We start from the raw sequence: 26,151 nt of genomic DNA, 5'->3' as shown, positions 1-26,151 counted from the left end.
GGCACAGGGAAAGGAGGGAGAACTGTAGCACCTAATTTTCTTTTCTGGGGGTCAACTTCCCCTTTGGAAGGAGGGAGCTGGGCTACAGGGCCCCTGAGGGGACCAAGGAACTGCGGCAAAGGGCATGTGTTCCCAAGTGACTTAACTTCTCAGCTCCTGTCCCATCTTCAAAAGGAGTGATAGATAATAATTGCACGAACTTCACAAAGTTACTTAATTAAATCAAATAATTCCCCAAAAGAGCTCAGCAGAGTGCCTATTATTACCTATTATTGCTATTGCCATTACTATCATCATCATTCCAACTCCTGCATTCGCGGTGTCTCTATTAAGCAAGGGGATTCCTTCGTGAATGACTTTAATTTACAAATGCATTCACTGGTCTGTCTAAAGAGCGGCTCTAGAGCCCTGTATTTACCGCTTTCCCTGGCACACTGACCAGGTTTTCTGCCTCCAAAGGAAGTCTGCGACTTGCAGAACTGCCACGATAGTATCAGCAAAGACTTCCCTTCCCCTTCTCCCTCGGCGGCGGCGCGAGGCTTCAGCTCTAGGGTTCGGGAGCCCGCCCACATCAGCCACCATTGGTAGCCCCGTCGCTGGCGTGATTAAGGCCCCGCCCCCTTCCCTCTGGGACCACTCTGAGGCCATCTCCGAAAGCGGAGGGGCCTCGGAGGAGGGCCCGCGATGCATCCTGGGTTTTGTAGTCCATCTGTAAGGCTGCAGCCTGAGAGCTGGGCCTTGCGACCCGGGGAACTACAATCCCCAGCAGCCGGGCGGAGAGCGAAGAGAGGGGGCCCTCGCGTCACGTGGGCGCTGGGCCTGGGCGGGCTGCTTCTCAGTGCGGCGGCGGCGGCTCGGGGGACCGGGGCCTTTTGTTTGGAGCGGCGGCGGGGGGCCCCGGAGCGGCGAGGCCGGCGGCCTTCCCCTGCTCGCTCGGTCCCGGCCGCCCCTCGCGGGGGTGGGGGGGGGCCGCCCCCTGGGCCGGGGCCTAATCTCAGGCGCCCCCGCCCCGCCCTTGGCCCGCCCCGCCCGGCCCGAGGGGAGGAACCGGCCGGGCCTCCCCGCGCGGCCCAGCTACCTCCGGAGTCTCCGCCGCAACCCTCTGCGCGCCGTACCCGAGGCTGCCTCTCGCCCCTCAGGCCGACGCCATGAAGATCAAGGATGCCAAGAAACCCTGTAAGATGGGGGCTTGGGCTCGTCGGGTTGGGAGAGCAAGTTGGGCCACGTCGGGAAGCCCCTTGTGGTGGCCTGCTTCGAAGCCGGTCGCTCCCAGCCGTCGCCCAGCACGGGATGGGGGCGGAGGGACCTTTGCAGCACCCAGTTCGAGGCTCCCTCCCATCCCCCTACGCTCGGTTGACGAACGCTTGCCGCCCCCTAGCCTTTCCTCCTCGAAAGCTGGGAGGTGCAAGGGGGAATTTTTGTTCTGGGGTTTGGCAGGCAAGATCAGAGTTACCAGCTTCCTCTGAAATCAAGTTGAAAATGGGTTGTCACAGATGTCAAGTTGCGCGGGGACATTTACCACTTTTTTTTTTAATTTTTTTAAACTGATTTCTGAGCTTTCTGCTTGTGTCCTTGAAATCCCGGTGGGTTCCTGGGATTTGTCTCTGTTGTTACAATTAGAGCTTTTAAACACGGCGTGTAACCTACCGGTGGGTAAGTGCCGTTACTTGTTTAGAATAACAACTAGTTCATGTTTGTTTTTTTAAAAACAGAGATAAAAAGATCAAAGTCATCCGTATTCCCGCCACTCAGAGCTAACCACTATTAATCTTTTGGTGACTACCCGTAGAGATTTTTCTACGACTATATATAACCTATACTTATAAAAAAAAAACTTTCCATACTGAAAGAGAGTAGATCAACTTTTATTTGCTTCCTTTTATTTTTAGCCTTTTTAAAACCTTTTACTCCTGTGAATAGCTTATTTAATCACTCAGCCGTTGTGATTGTCATACTTGAAGTTCATTCTTCCAGAGCGACTAGGAATGCGGGATGCATGCTTCTGTCTTAGAATTGTATTGGTGTTTTGCCATTTTGCAGTGTTGTGTGATCCTCCCAACAGTTCTAGGAAATCTCTTGCTATAGAACGGGAGCACTGATACTGTCTTTTCCCGCCCGTCCGTCCGGTCTTGAAAACCTCCACGGAGAGGCAACATACCAAAGCACTCCAGAAACGGTTAATTGTTATTTAAATGTGAGATAATTTGGTTCTCATTTTACTGCTGAGGAAAACTGAACTTACTGAGCCCCAGAGTAACTTTTACAAGGCTGCATCTTGTACAACTTGTACACCTTGTACACCTTTTACAACTCTGCTAACTGAGGTTCAGGGCCCTAAGTCACCTGACTCATAGTCCTGTGTTCTTTCTTTTGCACCTGTAGGGCGTAGTCTAAATACTTAGAGAAGCACAAACCTTTCTTATCTGGTAGTTTTATCTGCCAGTTAAAACATTTTTTTAAACAATGATTTTAAAAAAAAAAATAATAGCTAAAGAGTTCTCGTTCAGGAGTCTATGAAATACTGATGTGAAGTCTTAAAATGAGAGAGTAATATAGAAATACTACTATTTTACTGTACATTTGCTGAATTAAATGAATCTTGAACAGATGCAGTAATGTAGAACAGTTGGACATCTTCCCTCAACACATAGGTTTTCTCTGCTTGTGTTAGAATTTCCATTTAGTAAAATGAGTTTAACTATGACAAGCTCATATTCTGACCCTTATGTTATTATTTTATTTTTGCCTTGACAGCGATTTGATTACTTAGATTTGGGCAAACTTATAATCAGGTGTGAATACCATCTCTGGCAAAGGTGTTTCATATCTAGTAAAGATGATAATTAAGAGTTTATAAAATAAACTTTAGGTTGAGAAGTAAAAGAACATCTATTTTTTAGAAGTAATTTGTTTATTAATATATTGTGGTACACTGTGAGACCATTAATGTTAAAAGAGTTATGCTGAAAAACCAGTCAGTTAATATGATTTAGAAGTCTGAAATAACATTTCCAGTTTCCTATATGTAAAAGATGACTTTACTGTCTACTCAGCTCTTTACAGTAAAAATAAAGAACATCTTGTTCTTTTGCATGTGGGAAAGAATTTCAACTATGAACTGTCATGGAAATATATATATATAACTGGAAAGTATTATTCCTGATGTTTCAAACCACTCAGTTTAGCTAAAGACACACTTGTTTTTGAGTTCTTGCATAGGGTTTCTTTTTTTTATAATCATAAATTTAGTGAGCACTTTGTATGTAAGCACTATCTTTTACATGCATTGCGTCATTTAATCCTTAGAGCAGCACTAGTAACTAAAAACTGTATCTCATACTAGTTAAACAAGTGACTTTGGCTTCACACATTTTCTTACAGTTACTCACCCAAGTGTTAGAAAACATTGCTTTCTGATACATCACTAGTATATACCAGCCTGTAAACCAAATGCCTGTATTTAACCAGAAAATAAGAAAAGGAATTGGTTTCACCCTCTAAATTGTATAACTAAAAGATGAGCATTTGAAATTATGTGTTAATTCAACTCCAGGAGAAGAATGAAGTCAAACAATCTAATGAAAAATTTTTTTCTAGAACCCAAACAGTGGCAATGTTTGCATTACCTTTACTTGTGTTTTTCACGCTACTTAAATAATAGTAAAAATCTAAGCAGTGGTGTTCCTCTGTACCTCAACTGACGTGATTTTTTAAGGTAAGGGTCAGCCTCTGTTTTGCTTACCTGTAGAGCATGTAACATGATTAATAGAGTGGTAATACAAGATTTTTTTAATATACATATATATATATTTATTCATTTGGTGCAGTGTAGGTTTGGGTGTCTGCTTTGCTAACCCAAGCAGTAAGGTATGTGAAGTTTTTGTCAAGACCAGAGAGAGGTATGTAGCATATGTGTGCCGTTTGCTTCTATATAACTGTTTGTAAATTGAGTCATTACTTAAGAATGATCACTTCCAGTGGATAGTAAGGTGCAGTTGGAGGTGATAGTTTCTAATATTCTCTTAGATGTAACTAATTTACCAAAGGGGGGAAAAGTCTTCTGAAGCTCTTCTGAGGAATTATAATACTGAAGGTGTGAGTATGGTTTATTTTCTTAGTCTGTTTTAAAACAACATTTTTATTCGGAATGATTATTGGGAAGAGTGAACTGTCTTTTATTCGGGAACTTGAACAGTATCTGGAATTGACCATTGCACGTGCTCATTTTAGAATTCTGTTCCTTAAAATAATCCACCAATGCTTCTGAACATTTTCAGCATTTGGTTTCTCTTTCTGCTCCAGAACAATTAAATTCTAGTTTGGCATAGGATCCCTTTGGGCTAAAATCTGCATGGGGCCAATAGCAATTAAATAGCTCCTTAAAGCTTCTCCGCTACCTCTTACCAACACTTAACAAGACACCAAACTTTTATAATGCAGTTTGTTAGAAATTAGCAGTCTGCCCTTGTGGCTAAAGAGGTGATCAGGCATGTGGGTTTCTCCTTTTGCATACCTAATCTACCTGGTAGGAAAGATAATTTCTTGGTAGCACTCTGCTTATGCTGGTTCTGGATATTTTTGTTACTTACGGGGAACTAATGGCAGTTCTCTTAGGCTCGGGTGAGAAATAGAATAGGAGCTACTATTTTTTTGGAAGGCCACGTAAACATCATGAGAGATTCTAGGAAATGCTCAAAAGTCTGTAGAAGGTAATGTTTATTTGCCATCATCAAAGTACTTATTTATATTTATGGAAGGTATGTTTTGTTCTTTAAATGTATTTTTGGTTCATTTTTTTCACCTCGACAGTGGAGAGTTTTATTCTCGAGAGAATGAGAAATGTTTAGGCTGTATGCAAGAAGTAGGATGCTTACGCCCTGGTGACCTACTTTTAACCTGTCCCTTGGCCAGAAGCAGCAAAGCTATAGATTTAGATATTTGCCTGATTTCTTTGGAAAGTGGTATTTTTCTTACCTCATGGAAGTATTAGTGGGCCTCTGGTTGTCCTTAATAACTTTGTACTTTCATCACAAATCAATAAAGTTTGAGTTTTGTGCCCCCTCCCCTTCTCATTTTAGTTAGTGACAAAATAACAAGCATAAGTATTTGCTTTAATGCACTGGAAATTAGATCACTTGCTAAATCAAAGGAGTGGATCGTAATTAAGAATACGTGTCTTCTGTGTTCTTGTTGCCTCCCCCATACTTTTTGAATGGTGATTATTTCTCTGGCATAAGGAAATGAATTCCAGAACTCTGCTGAGTTGAAAGGATCTCTATGCAAAAGAAGGGACCTATAATGTTCTAGTTTGGATATTAAGGTAACCAAGACGTTCATGGTCTGCAATATAGCATCTCCAGTTACTCTTCCTTTAAGAGCAGATACCCCTAAGAGAACAGACATAGATGTATCTAACAGGCTGGATGTGAGGTGAGTCTTGAATGGCCTCTCCTTTATTTTAAAAGTGTGTTACTGGGAATTCCCTTGCAGCCCCCGCTTTCACTCCCAGGGCGCAGGGCGCTAGTTCAGGGAACTAAGATCCCACAAGCCATGGGGCGTGGCCAAAAAATATATATATCAATAAAAGTGTTTTACTTATTTAAGATGGCCTCCATTGCTAGCTGCCCAACAAAATTGAGAAAATTTAGTTTCTTCAGCATCTTAGTTGTTTATACAAATCTATAGGTGACAAAAGCATTGTGCCTGTATAGAGAAATGTACCGAATCTTTTCTCATTGAATCGTATGTTTCCGGTTTCTAATGGTACACACATATCAAATAAGTAAAATATCAATATATAAGAAACAAAGGGAACTAAATTTCCTTGACAACTTATACATAATAAACTGTTAAATACATGTTGTTAGGCATTTTGTAATCTATGTATCTTAAGTATTATTTTTGAGTCTCTATCATAATGATTAAGATCCCAGAGAATAGAAACAGACCTTAAGGAAACTAAGATTTGAGAGGTTAATGGCTTTTCCTATGTCATATAGCCCAGTTAGTGAGAGAGCACCAAGTCCCAAACCCAGATGATGCTACCTCCCCAAATGTGCCTGTTTCCAAGTAGATTTACTTTCAGCGTTATCAACAGCTAATTTTATTAACCAGATGCACTAAAGAAGCCTAGTAAGTTTAATGAGCAAAGAAAAAAAGTTCTTTTTAAGGAGGTACTTTTCCCTTGGGTTACTTGAAGTGATTATAGGCCAATTTTATTACATTAAAATCGTAGAAACATTTTCAAGCCGTAGGTGATGACCTATTATTAAAACCAAATTGGTCCAAATTTTTCCTAATCTCCTGGGGCACATGATAACTATGTAATAAATGAAAAGGAATGCCTACCAGACCAGGAATTAAAAGGCCCTGGTCCAGCCGCAGGCATGCTGAGTTATGGGTTTTGAGAAAATACACAGAATAACATTTTGAAGGGAAAAGGGTGAGTTTCACATAGATTTGTCTTACCTCAAAAGTATTATATTGACTGAATGCATGATTCAGGGTAAATGAAGCTTGTGGCTAATTAACTAGGTCCTAATTTGCATTTCTAAAATCAGGATATATATTTTTATTTATTTTTTATCCATAGCTTTCCCATGGTTTGGCATGGACATCGGGGGAACTCTGGTAAAGCTCTCATATTTTGAACCTATCGATATCACAGCAGAGGAAGAACAAGAAGAAGTTGAGAGCTTAAAAAGTATCCGGAAATATCTGACTTCTAACGTAGCCTATGGATCCACTGGTATTCGGGATGTACACCTTGAACTGAAAGATTTAACGCTTTTTGGCCGGAGAGGGAACTTGCACTTTATCAGATTTCCAACCCAGGACCTGCCTACTTTTATCCAAATGGGAAGAGATAAAAACTTCTCAACATTACACACGGTGCTATGTGCTACAGGAGGTGGTGCTTACAAGTTTGAAAAAGATTTTCGCACAGTAGGTATTTCGCTCACAGGCAAAAATCGGTACCCATTCTCTTCAGTTTTTAAAGTATGAGGCTCGTTTTCTGTCTGATACGTTCCTTAGACTAGTTCCCCCTGCTGATACAGGGGAAGTATGTATTCATGACTTACTTTTGATTGGAGCATTTAAACACCTTTATACAATGAGTAAAAACTGGCCAGAGTTGGGCCTGTCGTACATAATATGGAGTAAAACCTGCTAAGTTTAGGAACTGCTACAAAGCTACAGTAAAAGCAGACTTCAGTGAATTTGGCAGTGTGCAAAGCCAGATATAAATGGGGCTTGAAATATTTTCACTATTATTATCCTGTGTTTGCTTGTTTTTTTGAGTATTATCCAGTCATCTCTCCTAAGGCCACCATCTTCCCAAACCCTAACTGAAACCTGTATCTTTTGATTAATAGACACCTGAATGAAAGTCCCTATTAGCCCTTTTTTCTTGGATTTTATACCATTGACCCTACCATGTTTCTGTCTTGAAGGGGGTCATTTGGATATGGCAGGCGGATTATGTAAGCGTCGATTTCTGTGCTAGTAGGGGTTTGCCAAGTGTCCAGTCCTTCCCATTAGAATAAAGATTTAAAAGTTTAGGGCTTCCCTGGTGGCGCAGTGGTTGGGAGTCCGCCTGCTGATGCAGGGGACCCGGGTTCGTGCCCCGGTCCGGGGCGATCCCACATGCCGCAGAGCGGCTAGGCCCGTGAGCCATGGCCGCTGAGCCTGCGCGTCCGGAGCCTGTGCTCCGCAACAGGAGAGGCCACAACAATGAGAGGCCTGCAAACCGCAAAAAAAAAAAAAAAAAAAAGTTTATACTTGGATTTACTGAAATTTGTTTTTCTTGAAAATATGCATGTGGACCATTTCGTTTCTCAGATTCACATAAGAAAATCTAGAACATAAGCGATCACTTATATGGCTCACGGAAGTGAATACCTTGTAATTTGGGGTAGTTTTTATTAAAAATTTTTATGATGAGTAATACTGATTTGTATTCAGTTTATTGAGTAATCTGACCATAAATTCGAATCCAGTTTTTTTGGATGCGTGATATTTAGTGTTTGCCAAAAGCAGTGTCCTTGAAGCCAGCTCTCACCTGGCCATTGTTTGGAGACCCTGGTATTCAAATTACGGAGTTCTAAGTTTTTTTTAAGAAGTATTGATATTTTCTAGTGACGAAGTTTTATAATATTTGTTTTTGTTGGAGCTCAATCATTTATTAAGCTAATATTTGAACACTTAGTTTGTGTTAGGTATTGTGCTAGGCACTGAGAAGTCAGCTAGGAATAAGACACAGACTTAGCTCTCAAAGAGTGCAGTATCCTAGACCACACATTTAAGTGAACTATAAGTTCAGTGCATTATAATTAAGAAGTACAATGCATTATAATTAATATTATTGCTATGAAAAGAGATGCCATGGGAACACAAGGGGGAGTGATACCTAATAAGTCCTTAGAGAATTGAAAAGCTTATCTAAGCTGAGATCTTTTATAGTAAATATTTTATAATATACTCTTTACTAACCTGAAATGAATTTAATAATTTCATATTAGTACCCAAACTATAATATAAAGACAGGAAGTTAAGGTATTTATATATCAGTAGGTAGATTCTCTGGTATGATCACACAAGAGGGCATAATGAAGTAGTCAGATTTAGATGCTTGTATGTACATAGATTGAACTTAATTTCTAAAGCCACAAATGCTAAGATTGATACAGTATGTTTTATTGGAGAATCAAATACCATAAGTGGTATTGCTGTTGTGACATAACTTTCGAAGATGCTAAACAACACAAGGTAAAGTTCCAAACAGTAAAAAGTACACTTCCTCACTTTATGTGGTGGTTGCGTTCCTAGCAAATTTAGTATGTATTAAAACCACGTAAAGAATACCTTGTGTCGGGCTTCCCTGGTGGCGCAGTGGTTGAGAGTCTGCCTGCCGATGCAGGGGACACGGGTTCGTGCCCCGGTCCGGGAAGATCCCACATGTCACGGAGCGGCTGGGCCCGTGAGCCATGGCCACTGAGCCTGCACGTCCCAAGCCTGTGCTCTGCAATGGGAGAGGCCACAACAGTGAGAGGCCCGCATACCACAAAAAAAAAAAAAAAAAAAAAAGAATACCTTGTGTCTATACACATATAGATAAAATACTTCCTGTTTACATAGGCTCAGATAATTATAAATGAATTTTCCTACTGCTGCCTACAAAAATGTCTGTTGTAATGTTCAAAGGTAATACAGGGAAGGGTTAACTCTTTTTTTTCCACAACTGCCCCACCCATTGCAGATGTCTGGCACCCCAAGTCCCTGCCCAGTAAATGTTAGTTTGATTCTCTCCTCTTCCCCATCTTTGTGAAAACTAAAAAGTCCACACAGATTTCCAGAACACCTCTAGAAGTAATACCACTACCACTGAGAACCACAGGACTAAATGAAGTCCCTAAGAGATTTTGACACAAAAGAAAACAAGTGAAAACGTGTGGGTTGTAAATGATTTTGAAGTTTTGTAAAGTACATGGAAATTATATGGTATAGTCGAGTCAAGTATTTTGAATGCGTTCCTTTGTTCACTTTATAAAACTCGCTTTGGTGTTTTTTTACAGATTGGAAACCTCCACCTGCACAAACTGGATGAACTTGACTGCCTTGTAAAGGGCTTGCTGTATATAGATTCTGTCAGTTTCAATGGACAAGCAGAGTGCTATTATTTTGCTAATGCCTCAGAACCTGAGAGATGCCAAAAGATGCCTTTCAACCTGGATGATCCCTATCCACTTCTGGTAGTAAACATTGGTTCGGGAGTCAGTATTTTAGCAGTCCATTCCAAAGACAACTATAAACGAGTAACTGGGACAAGGTAGTAACCTTTTTGTTCTTAAGGCAGCATGCATATTGTTTTCTACACAGAAATTGTGAAATCTAATGTGTATTGTGCAACAGCTAAAAATGTAGATGTGTAAGTATAAGTTAAAGTGTTGCAGATAATACTTTTTTATAAGGCATGTGTGTAGACTCAAACTAAAATCATTAAATGTTTATATTTGGTTAGCATCATTTGGCATCAAAATTTCCATAATGAAAAGAGTGAATTTTTAGCTGGAATGATTCCAATAACATTTTAATTTTCCAAAGCATTTTTCTCATTTTTATATAGATATATTTAAGCCTAAAGCTTGAAACATTCTTATTTGATTCGCATTTAAGTGGAGTATTCGGCAACATTGTAATTAATTCATATAGGATGAATTTAACATGAACTCTTTTCTTTAATACCTGGAATATGAATGTGAAATGAGATTTAAAATTTTTCCTTATGATTCCAATATGTCCTTTATCACCTTTTAAGGAAGCTGGAGGCTCCTGTTTACTTAATTGAGGAAGAAAGATTTTAGGATGCTTTAAATTAGATTGATTTGTGAAAAAAACGCTGGCCATGCTCTGCAGCATATGGGATCTTAGTTCCCAAACCAGGGATCAAACCTGTGCTCCCTGTGTTGGGAGCACAGACTCTTAACCATTGGACTGCCAGGGAAGTCCTGAAAAAAACTCATTTTAATTTTAATGTAATACTCCTATTTGAATAATACTTAAATTTAATTAGTATTTTATTTCTGTGGTGGCTGAAAAGTCTACCTCCGTTGAAACTCTCTATGCCAAAGAATTACAGGGAAGTACTGCCTACTTCAGTCAATTCAAAAAGACAAATTCAGTCTATTAACTAAATTCCAACAGTGATTCAGGAATATAACCTGTTAGAAATTTAGGTGAGACTAGGGAGCAAAGGTTTTGATTTTAGCGGCTAGAGTGGCATAATTTCATTTTGTGAGCATATCCAAAAGAATAATAGAACCAAGTTAACTTCTGTCTTTAACATGATGACCAGCCTGACATAAATGTCCTCACTGTATTCATATCGGAGTCATGTAAATGTTAATGTATCACGTTGGGTTGATTTCAGCCTTATCAGGCTAAGTAAATAGGCCTTTCACAAAATTATTTCCTGGAAACCATTTAGAATTACAATTTTTCTCCTTTTAATTTGTACAGTATTAACTTTTAGCACTCCTTTTTCATGCACACAAAAACATTTATTTTTAGCAATTACAAAGTGTAAGGTATCAGGTGAAGATACTAGAAGATATAAAAGGTCTTCTGTGTCTGTTGTTTACACGACGACATTTTTTTCCTTTGGTTTATTCTTTGATCTGACAAATTTGGTTTTGCTATGTGTTTTTCTTAGGTTTAGCAATATCTATCCATGTGTTCATTGAATAAATGAGTGCTCCATCCTTTTACTTTGGAGAAAGAATACAGTGTGTAAATGCAACTTACCAAGTTTCTTTATTTTCTTTAGCCTTGGAGGGGGTACCTTTCTTGGTTTATGTAGTTTATTGACTGGCTGTGAAAGTTTTGAAGAGGCTCTTGAAATGGCATCCAAAGGTGACAGCACCCAAGCTGACAAGCTGGTCCGTGATATTTACGGAGGAGATTATGAAAGATTTGGTCTGCCTGGTTGGGCTGTAGCATCTAGGTAAGTTTAACATTTACATTGTAATTAAAGTTGCTTATTTAGGTTTTTTGGTTTTTTTTCCTTGCGGTACCTGGGCCTCTCACTGTTGTGGCCTCTCCTGTTGTGGAGCACAGGCTCCGGACGCGCAGGCTCAGCGGCCATGGCTCACGGGCCTAGCCGCTCTGCGGCATGTGGGATGTTCCCGGACTGGGGCACGAACCCGTGTCCCCTGCATCGGCAGGCGGACTCTCAACCACTGCGCCACCAGGGAAGCCCGCGTATTTAGTTTTTAGAAAGCAGTGTATCAGGAAGTTGTAAGGGGCTTCCTCTTACCCAGTTTAGTTCTAAGTTTTGAACATTGATGTCGTTTTAAAATTAAATATACATCAAGAAGTCTCCCCTGAATGCACTATAGGAAACTGTTTTTATTAGTTCTTGAGTATCCTTCCAGTGTTTCTCTATACAAATACAAATAAATATCCTTATCCTCCCCTTACAGAAGGTAACTTTTAGAAGGTAACATTTATATACCATTATATAGTATGCCGTATACAGTCGGGTCTCCTTATCCATGGTTCCTCATCTACAGAGTCAACCATCCTCGGATCGAAAATATTTGGAAAAATAATTCCAGAAAGTTGCAAAAAGCAAAACTTGAATTTGCTGCACACAGGCAACTATTTACATAGTATTTACATTGTATTAAGTGTTATTAAGTAATCTGGAGATGCTTTAAAGTATATACCTAGGTTATATTGCAAATACTACATCATTTTATACAAGGGACCTGAGCATCTAGAGATTTTGGTGTCCAAGGAAGGTCCTGGAACCAATCCCCCATGGATAAGAGGGAGGACTGTATAGTCTACAACAGCAGTATATCCTAGTCTGTTTGCCTGTCCCCCCCCTTTTTCCCCTCTTCCTTCCCTCATCCTTTCCCTCCCTACCCTCTGTCTTCCTCTTTTTCCTTCCTTTCCTCCCTCTCTCCCTCCTTCCTTTCTCCCCCCACCTTTTTTTTTATTAACAGCTTCATGGTATTTCATTGTATGAATGTATCATAGTTTGATAGATGTTTGGGTGTTCCCAGTATTTTCCTACGTGCAGTTCATTGGGTCAGTAAGTAACCTTGTACATGTATACCTTATTTTATACATGTGTAGATTTATCTGTAGGCTGTATTCTCAAAATGTATGAAATGTTGTTTGTTATCAGCAGATTTGATTTTGTTTTTCATTTCTCTGCAGTTTTGGGAATATGATTTATAAGGAGAAGCGAGAATCTGTTAGTAAAGAAGATCTAGCAAGAGCTACATTAGTTACTATCACCAATAACATTGGTTCTGTGGCACGAATGTGTGCTGTTAATGAGGTAAAAAAAATTGTTTAATTATATGAAAAATGTGAGTTGGAGTTTTATGTACGTGTAGCAGGCTTCTTCGTATTCCTTAAGGAGGCCTCATAGGATCGAGATCTCTTAATCCATTAAATCCCAAGATTCATTAATATATATGTTACCTATCCAATTGTGATACTACCTTTAAAGAAAGTAGCAGATAATTCAAACCGGAAATAGGACAAAGAGATAATTTACATTTCATATTTATCCAGAAACCTTTTCAGAAATATACAACCTAAATATCTTTAAGTTGTGAAACAAAAATTCTATCTAAACAATAAGACGTTTTGAGGTAACTTACTATTGAAAGTGGGTGGGTACTTTTTTCCTGCTAGTGTTACCTTTGATTAGTGAAGTACTTGGAAGTTTTCTTACTGCCCTCGGCTTCTTTACAGTGCTGCCTTGTTGCATATGGATCAAGCAGCATTGTACAGGGCTATGAAGGCACTGAGACCGTTCTTCACATGAAATTTGAATGATGTATACTTACAAAAAGCATGTACTGCTAGATTTACCTCATAATTGGGTTATTTTTATTTGAAGAAGACTGTATATACAGTTTTGCCTTTGTGTAATAGAGGTATTTGCCCATTTAATTTTTATAAATATCAAATACTTTATAAATGTGTTGGGAATTTTACTTTTTAAAGGAATTCTTCATTTGTTCACTCATTCGTTTATTCATTGAGTAAATATTTAGAGTACCATGTGCCAGGTATTGTTCTGAGCACTTGAGATAAATTAGTGAAGAAAACAAAGATCCCTGACTTTGTGGAGCTTACAGCCATTCTAGTGTTGTAGTAAACAAGTAAATTATTCCGTATTAGGTGATAAATGCTATTTTTAAAAAGGAGAAAATTAAACAAGATAAAGAGAATTGAGAGTAGACCAGGGAGTGGCAGAGGACAAATTACTGAGTAACTGGGTGTAGTTAAAGGAAGGCTTTGTTGAAAATGTAACTCTTAGGGAAAGATTTGATGGAGGTGAGAGAATCATGGGTGCAGATATTTGGGGAAAGGGAGGCTCCAGAAGAGAGAACAACTGTGCAAAGACTCGAATTAATCCTCTGAATTACTCTAAATTCAAAATTAGAATACTGTCTTTTAAGTTTCTTAATAACAGTGTAGTAAGTTAGTTGAGGGAGCCACTAGCAGGCATTTTAACCTAGGTTTGGGAAATATATCACTTTGAGGGGGCAGACAGTAATCTGGGATCTTTTTTGTTACCCCTGTAGGTCCAGATTTTCACTGGCCAATTGACTTAACAGTAATTAAGGCCATAATTTACGCTATTCAAACTCAGTGTGCAAAAATGTACACTCAGAAGTACTTACATTGTTGTGAGAGTAGAAATAGGTTTTTTGGAGATTCAAAACAAATATTAGTTCCTCCATCTGGAAGCCCTAGGGGTTGGGTGGGCATGCCAGTATCCCAGTCAGTTTTGCTCTCCAGTGCTATAGATAAAGTCCACGGTTTGTGTGTCATTACTGAGCATAAACTGCAAAATGCTGACCAAGTTTACAGCTTGTTTTTAATCCTAAACACGTTTAAAATACTTTTCCTTGGTTTGTCTCCTTTTATCTCGTCAGTGACATTTCTCCAAATTACTTTCTTTGCTAAATGTATTACTTATTGGCCATTTTCAAAAATAAGTCTATCTATAATCATTAAACTAGGGTCTTTCCAGAACTTTTCTTTTTAAATTAGACGTTATTTTTTAGGGCAGTTGTAGGTTCACAGCAAAATTGAGTGGAAGGTACAGAGTTCACTGACCCCCTAGACGCACAGCCTCCCCTACTGTCAATATCCAGCACCAGTTTGGTACATTTGTTAAAATCGATGAGCCTATATTGACACATCATCACTCAGAGTCCATAGTTTACATTTGGGGTCACTCTTAGTGTACATTCTTTGGGTTTTGACAAGTGTAGTGACATGTCCTAAACTAATTTTTAAATATTCAGGATTATGAAGGCATATACCAGGAATGCAGTAGGCACTAAAAAAAGGTAGTAGTTGTTTATATTTGTAAGTAGAGATCTTATAAACTGTATTGTATTGTAAAATCTACTTGATAATTCTTTTTTCAAGTCATTTTCTTTGTTCTTTTCTTTTAGAAAATAAACAGAGTTGTCTTTGTTGGAAACTTTTTACGTGTCAATACTCTCTCGATGAAACTTTTGGCATATGCACTGGATTATTGGTCAAAAGGTCAACTGAAAGCATTGTTTCTAGAGCATGAGGTATGATATGAAAATAAAGTTTTGTGAATTTTAATAGCATGCTTTTAAATGCAGTTTCATATATTGTTCCTTGCCGGGTACTTTATAAGTGAAGTATAAAACTGCGATTTACGTAAATAGTACATTGATTCCCTCACTTCAGTTTGAGTTAGGGGGTGGGCATTTTTGTAACCTGGCAGACATCCCATTAAGATGAGAATCTCACAGTTCTGAAAAAGAGAGAGCAGTATCAGGTCTGTGAGCTCATTAAATACTGGGGCTGCTTGTGTACTTAGTGGGTTTGTTTTGTTAAATTGTTTTCTTTTGTTTGTTTGTTTTGTTTTTTATTGTTGTTTTTTGGCCGTGCCTCACGTGGGATATTAGTAGTAGCTCCCCAACCAGGGGTTGAACCCGGGCCCTTGTCAGTGAGAGCACAGAGTCCTAACCACTGGACCGCCAGGGAATTCCCTCTTTCTTTTTTTGTCCTCCCGTGAGAGGACAAATGTTAAATATGAACAGTAAAAATATATATGATTTAGCAATGAAAATCTCCTTAATCCTCCCACCACAGCCTCACCCCCACCTCCAGTGGTAACCACTGTTAACATTTCGGAGTTTATTCTTTGAGATTTTTTTTTCCTATTCGATCACAATATCCAGTTAAATTCTGATTGGAGCAAGTATCAGTTCACAAAATGTTTTGGATTAAGTAAACTTACCTTGAATTATTTGTGGTCAAGTGAATATTTTATTAAGCATTTTAATAATACAGATTCTGAGTATTTGTTCTGCTCTTAGGAGCTTCCATGTGTCATTGTCACTGCTCTCGCTGTAGAGGTCAGAATGTGTACTCTTGTGCAGCTCCACCTGGCGTGTCCTCTGCTGTGGGAATGGCAGGCAGAGCCAAAGGAATTTTCTTCAGGAAAGGGGAGGGGAGCCAGAATTGCAACAATAGTCCTAGAAGCTTTAGAGTCTAACAGCCACTCTTTATAAAAAAATATGTATTTCAAAGGTATATGTATTATAATTAACTAGAAAATGCTTAGCTTCAATTATAATACAAAAACATATACATATATATGTATTGGGTTGGCCAGAAAGTTTGTTCAGGTTTTTCTGCAACATCTTAAGGAAAAACCTGAACAAACTTATTGGTCAACCCCAAATTTGTACTATATGAAGAATATATACTACCAGAAAACTTAGATTGTTTCAAGTAGACTGTTGATTGAAATATTGAGCAATTAAACATGGAATTCAATTACAAAAAAAAAGTTGTATATATTGAGAATACAGTTTAAAAAAATTTTTTTTTACAATAACTGATGAATTGGTAGCTTTCTGAATCAGTGTTCTTAAATAGATTATACACAAGTATGTGTTCTTAATAGTGGTTAATATTACATGTTCATTTAGAAGCTGCACTACATTAATAATTGCTTTTAAATTATGCAGGGATATTTTGGAGCAGTTGGTGCACTTCTTGGGCTGCCAAATTTCAGCTAAAGCATCGGGTTTCTCTCTGTTAATGTCACTCAAGAGGAACTGAAAACTGGAGGTGTTATTACTGCATTATTTGTCACTGGGAACCAAAGGATGAAAGAGTAGCACTATTCCTGTTGATTTTTAAGTATCAGAATATGGTAAGCTGCTATATGTTGCCATATTAAAAAGAGAGCTCCAGTAATGTGAAGTATTTCTAAGTGAAATGCTTTCCCTTCTGTATATAGCCAGTGTTAAATCCTTAAATGCAATACAGCCTCTGATTAATGAGCTTCCTCTGAAAAAGATTTTCTATTTATTTTATTTTATGTAGCCAACATTGCAGTACTGTATGTTCAAACATGAATCTTAAAGTCTCAGAAATGTTTATCTCATGAAAAGAATTGATTCTGAATATTTGTTACAAGTCTGTTCTATGTGTGTTTTGGTTACTAGTAAGTGGACAGTAACATATCCTGTATCGAAACTTACTGAAATGGCAATCAAAGATGATCATTTTTATATGATTTTAGAAATGTTAAAGCAATATTAATTATTCATTACTGTTGTTTTCCAAACATATCTTCTCCCAAAAATCATGTTTATGTGCTCTTTCCCCAGAAGTATAACCTTTTTCAAATGCCATAATTTAATTGAAATACTGTTGTTAAACATTAGCCTGAACTTTAAAATGAATCCTAGAAAATGCACATAATTGGTGATACTGCATTTTTTGTATTTTGAGTTTATCAGATAGTACATTTTAAAATGTTGTTTAATTGGAGGCTTAATTACTTATTTGAAAGTCCGTTCAGTGAGGTCCCAGGACTATTTGAATGGAGTATGGTTTATGTGTATTGGTAGGGTTCTGTGCTCTTCTCTCTATACCACATTTATCTTAGGCCCAAAGTTAGCCATTTCTGTTTAATTAGGTCTGAACCATCAAAGCTAAAGACTGTCTTCTACTGTGAACAGCAGCAAAATCATTTGTTCTAAACAGATGTTATGGAAATTTAAAAGATGAGTTGTTTTGAAACTGGGAATCTGAGGCAGTATTGCAGAATTATAAAAGGATCAGTGTTTCGTACATTCTGGTAATAAAAGCATTATAGTTCCAAAATTTGTAAATCCTTTTGCCTTGGAATTTATTCTGTATTTTGAAGTCATTTTTTATAATGTTATAAATTTTTTCAGACTTTCATTTTGGTAGTAACATTTTGGAGGTCCAATAGTTCAGCAAAGTTTTTTGAGACTGTCACTTATGGTTTAGGAAGTTGAAAGACGGGGAAAATTGGAAAAAACTGTTCACCTCCTTAAATTACAGTAAATCTGGATGTACTTTGAAGAGTTTAAAACTTTTATATTACAGGAAGAGGTATTATGCTGTCTTTTCACACGACAGTTTTGCTCCGTAGAGAACAATTTTCAATTGAATCTCAAGAGGTGGTGCTTGATAAAGATATTTCTCCCTGTAGTTATGTTCAGAGGGAAAAGCATGTGAAGGTAATTTTTAGAATGTAGAATATTTAGAACTTTGAATTCATGTCAGTCAGTGGTCATTTTGAAAACCTACAGTGTTTAAACATTTTCTTACTAAATGTTTCCATTTTCGTGACTAGATATTTCAGCCAAAAGCTATATTTTTAATTTATTTTAGAATTGCATGATTGGGCATCTATCTGTACAAGAAGGTTTTGCTTTTAAATGATAACTTCAAATTTTATACCTGTGGCAAACTGTACGTTAGCAGTTACAGGTTTGGGGCTGTCGTCAAGAAGGAAATGGAATGGTAAAAGTATATACAAGTTAATTTGATCAATACTTTGGTTAATTTGGGACTATGATTCATACTTTTTGTCTTTTGAAACTGAAGTTACCTGCTAAAATGCATATAAAGTGACCAACTATTTCACCACTGTGAGAAAAGCTCTTGGCTTTTCTCTTGTACAATCTAGAATTACTGGAGTAATTCTAATAAGTATTTCTAATAAGAACACAGAATTGGGATGAAGGCTGCCAAGACTCTAGTTTTTTATTATGATCCCAGGAAAATGCTTGAATAAGCATAGAGTGGTAAATAGGTTTGGTTCTAATCCCAATCAGCTTCAGAGCTCTTACGTTCTTGAACAGTGCTGTCTAATAGAAATAAACGTGAGCAACATGTAATTTTGCGTTTTCTAGCAGACATATTTAAAAAGTAAACAGGTGAAATTCATTTAAATTATATATTTCTATTTAACCCAGTGTAGCTGTGTGATCATTTCAACATGTAATCATTATAAAAAGTTATTTCGGGCTTTTTTGGGGTTGGGGGATTGTTGCTACCTAGTCTTCAAAATCAGTATGTATTTTACACTTATAGCACAACTCAATTTGGACTAATCACATTTCAGGTTCTCAGTAGCCACGTTTGGGTAGTGGTTACTGTATTAGTGTAGTTTCTAGAACTAGCTCTTAAAAATGAACACTATCATGTATTCATTAAAACTTAAATTTGAATCTGTACTTTTTAAAGAATGTTAGAGAGGGAACACGTGAGAACCTTATTTTTTAAATACGTAAAGAGGGATAAGAAATACCTCATTTGGCCTAGTTTATTTTATTCAGACAAACTGTAGTTCTGACCATTCCAAAAAATATCTTACATTGCATCCTGCCATCTCATTGTAGTAGGTATCGTTTTTCTAATGATACTAATAAAGTTGCCCAAGACACATCCTGAGCATCCTCATCAGTCTTCAGAATGTATATTTCCTTCACTGCAGTAAATTTGATGATTCCAAAGACTTAACCCCACACACACACCTTGTCTAATTGAACTTTGAGAAGCCAATTCTAAAGGACTAAAAAGAAACCTTTTTAATTCTTCATTGAGTTCTGTACACACAAGGAGAATCTTGTTTATAACTTGGTGGATTTAATTTTCATTTTTAAAAATAACATTTTCAAATGCAAGGATCACTATCAGTTTGCTTGGGCGGTTGGTAAAGAACACAAGGTCTAGAACGTTCCACCACCACTACCACCATCCGTACCCCCAGAAGACTGCCTTTTAACCAGAGAGACTTTGAGAACTAATGGCCTTCAGTTCTACACCCCAACTTCTCCAAAGACAAAGTACTAGTAGACTTCCTTGCCTGTTGACAAGGGCGTTCCTTGCTCAGCTACTCTAGTTGAAATAGGTGGACTCTTAGTTTAGGTAAAGTTATCGCTATTGCCAGTAATATATGTGGCGTCTTGACAGTCCTTCTAGAGGTTCAGATTGTTTGCCAAATATTAGACTGTGAAGATTCCTGAATTTTTTACCTTTGCGTGCAGATGTGATTGTTGTATTCTCAGTACCAGTTCCTGAAAGTCCACTTCTGTAAGAAAAATGAGGCAGCTCAAAGGGAAAAAGGTTTTCCTCTATGTCCAGCGGTACTCTTGCCTTCTAAGAGCAGTCCATCTTGCCTTGAATCAAGGCATCTTGCCTTGATTTCTAAGGTCGCATTTTTGGGTGGAAAGCTTAGCAAGGCAGTAGTTTCCAAATGTCCTTTATAACCACTCTGCTTGTTATATGCAAAATGTTTCATATTTTAATATTTTGTTTTTTCTCTATCGAGCACTTTATGCTTTTTAGTCTGTTGCATTTGAGAATGTAGTTTAGAAACTTTTTCTCTTCTAAAGCCATGTAAAAACTGGATGATCACCGGAAAAATGAGTATGTGTTATTTTGCATTTAACTTACTGTTTTGTGGTATGTCTAAACAAAATATTAGAAACATACTGCATTTTTGTAACAATACTCTTTGACTTTATTTAACATGATTTGCCATGAAATATCAATGATCTATTTTCCCAATAAGCTTGTTTATTTTAGGATGTTTTATTCTAATAGAGAAGGAATTCAGCCAACTTGGTTTCTGTCATCAGATAATCTCAGAAAGTAATGTTCTTTATCTATATTACTGCCTGTTTTCAATATTTGAGACCGTAGCTTTATATTTCTACTGAGCCTAGTAACTGATGAGCAAAGACCCCAAAAAGTGAGTAATTATTTTTCTTCCTTTGAGGTATTTTAATAGCCTATTGAAAACAGGGGTTCCATGAAAAGCAGACTGTCCCAAAAGACAGTTAGTTGCTCCATTCATGGCATCATTTGAAGTGACAGAAACAATTTGTTCAGATACGTGGCATCATGTTTTAGAGTTCATTTTATTTGTGTTGATATATGTTGAGAGGTACTAGTTTTTGGATTCTCACCATAGAATGGTATTAGTTATTCTCTCATAATGTTTTGTTATTACCTGTAATGGCCAAGTAGTAGATATACCTTAAAGTAATATCAAGGGGGTGTGTGTGTGTGCGTGCGTGCGTGCGCGTGCTTTAATCTGTAAAGCTATCTGGAATTTTTATTGTGCTATAACTTCAAAATTATATGGGCATTATAACTTTTCCATTGTACAAAAAGAAACATACCACTAAATTTATGGATGTTTGAATGTTAGATATATTTGGGATTTTTTTAATAGCCCTTTTCTTTAAGCTGTTTCTTATTTCTGATCATTGTGAGTTGGGATAGATGTGGGATAAACCCCTCCTAGAATTATTGCCTTTGTCAAACACAATTCATAGTGGGATTTATAAAACACAATTTTAATTATCTCTAAGTGAGTTGAAATATCATGGATTGTAGTCATTTACATCAAGTATGATAAAGACCTAAAGTACCTTTATCCTTAGGATTGCCTGAGAATAATCAGATTGTACATGTGTCTGATATTTCCAGCTTAATAAATGTAGCAGTGAGTTGATGTTGGGACTTCAGGTACTACAGTTGGTACTGAATGATGTGTTTGAGAGGAAATCAGTTTTCTTTTTCCTTAAGAAAAAAACCAGAATCTTTACATTCTGGCTCTTTGTGTAGTCAAAAGACTATTTCTCTTTTTAGATTTTCAGTCTTTTTGCTGTAGCGGCCAGTAATTTTGTGTTTAAAAGAACGAATGAGGAATGTATTTTTCAAAGGAGTGAATAAAGTTAAAATCCAAGGTTTTGAATTGTATAAATGTGCAACTAAATTTCAAGTCTAAGATAGTGCTGATTTTTTTTTCTATTTCTCAACATCTTTCATACATTGCAGTACCTACAGTTCCAGTAGCTTTCAAAGAAAACATTTCAGTTTTGTATAATTTGTAAAATATACATAAATAATGCAGATAGTTTGAGATTATTTTAGCTTTATGTTGTGTCTCTGAATCATACGGATCTCATACCTGGCACAGTTGATAGTTGTCACGAGTATTAAGCCATTTTGAAATCTGCCACTTTTTTTCTGAGGTGCCCTTTTTAGTTTACATTTAGAAACAAAAGATAACTTTATAGACCTAACATTAATATTCTGGTCTCCTTGTCCTAAATACGGTTAATGGAACATGGATGTAAGTCAGGTTAAGGTGGTTTTATCATTTTTTTAATACATTGTGTGCTTTGACTTTTTATTTGAACTACAGTGAAGCTTTGACTTCTTAACTGAAATTGAGTGGCATTTGTCTTAATTCTGCCCAGTTACAGATCAAATCATACCTAGAAAATGTTTGTGTTAATTTTACTTATACAAGCCATTTCCGTTTAAGTTGCCTTATTCTATCTATTGCATTGTTCTTGCCAAGTCTGAGCTCTGTCATGTTGGAATTATTCTAACACTGAATCTGTGATGTAAAAATGTATGATGTGCTACAAATTTTATTCATAATAAACTAAGTTATAGCCTATTATAACCTATAAAACATTTCTTGTAAATTGTCTAATTTATTTTTCATTTATGTACAGTTTCTTATGTAAATTTTTAAAATACTTGTTGTGGTCTGTTCTATAAACATTCCTGTTCTCTTTTCCTTAAGGCTTATTTGCATGAAAGAAACCTGGGTTTTGCTTGTTTGTATTATATGGCCACTGAGCCAACTTCAGTACTCTCTACCTTTTCTGTAGTTTTAACTTTTTCTAGTTTTGTTCATATTCTAAATAAATGTTAAAATCATGATTTTTATTTCCTACTTTGCAAATAAATTCTGTTAAGTTGTTTACTGTGTTATCTTTTTATTGTTTATATATTGTATTCCCACATTTCCACTTCAAATAAATATAAGGTTTTAATGAAATCAACTATAGTAGAATGTGTAAACTGAGAGAAAGGACATCGTAAAGTCTTGCTCACCTCTGTATTCCCAGTACTTGGCACAGAGAAGGCATTCAGTAAAAAATACTTATTGAGTGAATTAACTGTAGAGGAAGTGTCTTTATCTATCTAGTCTCCCTTTATAAGATGTAATTGAAGTTTTTCCCCACTTTCCTCTCCCCAGCCTTAGAAAGCACAAATGTAAGTTTAGCAGAGGTGCAGTGCAAACCTTCCTGAAATTTAAGCCTTACGTTTATTAACATGTGAAAAGCTTTGCTTTTCCTTGAACCGAGGCCATGGTGTCCTATGCCAGAAATGGATGTTGACAGCAGAGTGGCCCTTAGATGCGCTCCCAGCAGAGGTGCCAGAACGTGTGGTACTTTCTTACCACAGTTTGTTAAGGGTTATGTCACACACGCTTTTCTCTAAACCAAAACTTCATTTCTTTGCTTTTAATAGACAATGTCTGTTAGCGTTGTTCTAAAAGCTTCGATGGTGTTCCGTAATATGTGAGGAATTAAGTTGGAAAATTGACTTCTGAGTTTTCAAACTGATTGTCTAGACTCCAGGCATATAAGAATGGTTGAAAACATGAAGATGACCAGGTAACTTGTGAAGGTACATACCCTTTGTTTTAAAAAAATTTTTTCAGTAGGATGAAAAAAGTGTGAGACAGTGACTAAGGGAAAAATTACGAGTTTGGTGTGGAAATATTAGATTTGAGCTATACTTTAGCTCTCCAAGTGCATTGCAAGCGATTGGAAATAAGCTACTGAAGAGCAAAAGTACAGTTGACCCTTGAGCTACACGCGTTGAACTGTGCGGGTCCACATACATGCAGATTTTTTTCTGTAGTAAGTACTGCAGTACTACATGATCTGAGATTGGCTGAATCCGCAGGTGCAGAGGAACCGAACCGGATACAGAGGGCCAACTCTTAAGTTATATGTGGATTTTCAACTGTGCGAAGGGTCAGGCCCCCCAAACTCCCCAGGTTGTTCAAGGGTCAACCGTAATTGAAGGCTACATGCGTAGTTTAAGTGCTTCATTCAAAATAAATGTATAGTTAGCTAGTGGGAAGCAGCCGCTTAGCACAGGGAGATCAGCTCGGGGCTTTGTGACCACCTAGAGGGGTGGGAGGGAGGTGGGAGGGAGACGTAACGGGGAGGGGATATGGGGATATGTGTATACGTATGGCTGAGTCACTTTGTTGTACAACAGAAACTAACACAGTGTTGTGAAGCAATTATACTCCAACAAATATCTATTTAAAAAAATAATAATAAAAATAAATTTATTCTAGGAGGGAAAGAAAAGGGCTTATTTGACTTCTATACACAGAGCTGGTGTATACATTTTGAAAGGAAGACGTCTCTTTTCTATTGACATGTTCCTCAGTGGAGTGTATTGTGTATTGAACAAACATTGTTAATGTTTCTGCACCTGAAGTCTTATCTCCTCCTATGCAAAAAGCTTTATAAACTATTTTAAGGTATTCCTATGCTTCTGATTTTGAGAGTTTTTAAGTTTTGTTTTTGTTTCTGTTTTCTAAAATAAACTTGGAAAACCTGACTCCTCATCTCTGGGATTGCATCTCCTTCTTTACATAAAAAATTGGTATTTAATGTTGCTTTTCCCAGAGGTGAGCAATACACCAGTACACTTGCTTACATTTAGGTAAGTAAGTGCACATCTCCAGCCAGGGCTATAAAAGTGACCTTTACAGTTTCTATAAACAGTAACAAAAATTATCAAAACCATGAAGGCATGTTCTTTTGGAGTGAAGAGCCCACTTCGCTCATTTTTCTCTAGCTAGAGTTTGGAGTCTGCTACCCCCAATTTCTTTGGTGGGGGAAAATCCAACTTTTATCATATATTAAACATGCCATTCAGGAAAAAGTTAAGTGAATATGTGTTATGTGTTATGTAGGTTTTTGTTTTTGTTTGGTTTTAGGTATCATATTTTAACAATTTGAATAAAGAATCCTGATACCTTGTGTTTTCAGATTTCCTAGAACACCTCTTCCGGTTTTCAGGACATATGTTTAATGCCTCAAAAAAAAGATTTCAGTGAATTTGTAACTGCTACTACTGATTTTTGTTTACTTTTGGTTTTGGACCTCTTTATTTTTTGTAATCAACTTTATTGAGGTATGATTTTAAGAACAATAATATTTAATGGTATATTTAAGTAAATATGTTTATACACCCAGGTAACCACCCTTCCAAGATATTTCCATCATTCCAAAAAGTTCCCTTGGCCTCCACCCTAGGCTGTCCCTTCCCAGCCCCATCCCGTGTCAACCAATGCTTTCTGTCACTACATTCAATTTATTTTTTCTACAGTTTTCATTGTATAAGTGGGCTCATACAGTAGATACCCTTTTTTTCACTTCCCAGTCCTCCATCCCTCCCAGCTTTAAGGCTTTCTAGAGCTACTACAGGCATACCTCAGAGATATTTCGGGCTTGTACCAGGCCACTGCAATAAAGCGAGTTACGTGAGTTTTTTTGTTTTCCCAGTGCATGTAAGAGTTAGGTTTATACCATACTGTAGTCTATTAAGTGTGCAATATCATTATGTCAAAAAATGTACATACCTTCACTTTAAAATATTGCTGAAAAATGCTAACCATCATGATCTGAGCTTTCAGGGAGTCGTAATCTCTTGCTGGTGGAAGGTCTTGCCTCCATGTTGATGCCTGCTGACTGAGCAGCGTGGTGGTTCCTGAAGGCTGGGGTGGCTGTGGAAATTTCTTAAAATGAGACGACAATGAAGTTTAGTCCATTAGTTGAGTCATCCTTTCACAGTGATTTCTCTGTAGTGTCAGTGCTGTTCGGTAGCACTTTACCCACAGTGGAACTTCTTTTGAAATTGGAGTCAGTCCTCTCAAACCATGCCAGTGTTTTATCAACTAAGTTTAAGTAATATATTAAATGCTTTGTTATTTCAATAATCTTCACCAGGTGTAGATTCCATCTCACGAAACCACTCTCTCCTCATCCATAAGAAGCAACTCCCCATCCGTTAACATTTTATCATGAGATTGCAGCAATTCAGTCACATCTTCAGGCTCCACTTCTAATTCTAGTTCTCTTGCTATTTTCCATCACATCTGCAGTTACTTCCTTCACTGGAGTCCTGAGCCCCTCAAAGTTATCCCTAAAGATGGGAATCAACTTCTTCCAAACTCCTGTTGATGTTGATATTTTGACCTCTTCCCAGGAATCACAAATGTTCCTAATGGCATCTAGAATGGTGGACACAATAGCCACTCACACTTCTGTCAACATATCCTATTCGTTCTCCTGACTCTGATTATGAAATTTATAGTTCAAGCAATTCTAGACACTTAAGAAAACTAAATTACTAACATTCTGTTTTTTCCTGGGTTCCTTTCCATAATACTGCTTTTGT

The 26,151-nt window shown here is 37.4% G+C and overlaps 1 protein-coding gene across 5 annotated transcripts; it reads left to right on the top strand.

Moving 5' to 3' along the window:
* Nucleotides 1-928: 928 nt before the first annotated feature.
* On the top strand, nt 929-24,247 carry PANK3 (pantothenate kinase 3). Of its 5 annotated transcripts, none has more exons than XR_009539665.1 (8): nt 929-1,176; nt 6,593-6,945; nt 9,576-9,829; nt 11,327-11,503; nt 12,727-12,850; nt 14,994-15,119; nt 23,194-23,339; nt 24,038-24,247. XR_009539665.1 is itself a non-coding variant. In XM_060144175.1 (7 exons), exons 1-7 carry the CDS (start codon nt 1,149-1,151, stop codon nt 23,245-23,247), a joined length of 1,116 nt encoding a protein of 371 aa, XP_060000158.1. In that variant the 5' UTR covers nt 929-1,148; the 3' UTR covers nt 23,248-23,850. The 5 variants fall into 5 exon arrangements, 2 of the variants coding, with proteins under 2 accessions (XP_060000158.1, XP_060000159.1); XR_009539664.1 differs by having other exon boundaries at nt 23,194-23,352; XR_009539666.1 differs by lacking the exon at nt 24,038-24,247 and adding an exon at nt 16,554-16,741 and having other exon boundaries at nt 930-1,176; nt 23,194-23,850.
* The last annotated feature ends 1,904 nt before the right edge of the window (nt 24,248-26,151 follow it).

Source organism: Lagenorhynchus albirostris, chromosome 3 (genome assembly GCF_949774975.1).
Source record: "Lagenorhynchus albirostris chromosome 3, mLagAlb1.1, whole genome shotgun sequence".
In the NCBI taxonomy this organism is placed as follows: Eukaryota; Metazoa; Chordata; class Mammalia; order Artiodactyla; family Delphinidae; genus Lagenorhynchus; species Lagenorhynchus albirostris.
This window is presented reverse-complemented; position numbering and strand designations above follow the sequence as displayed.

Excerpts from the sequence above, each read along its gene's own strand:
- PANK3 (XM_060144175.1), top strand. The coding sequence starts at position 1,149 with ATGAAGATCAAGGATGCCAAGAAACCCT. Across the intron at positions 1,177-6,592 it reads CAAGGATGCCAAGAAACCCT|CTTTCCCATGGTTTGGCATG; the intron begins GTAAGATGGGGG and ends TTTTATCCATAG. Across the intron at positions 6,946-9,575 it reads TTGAAAAAGATTTTCGCACA|ATTGGAAACCTCCACCTGCA; the intron begins GTAGGTATTTCG and ends GTTTTTTTACAG.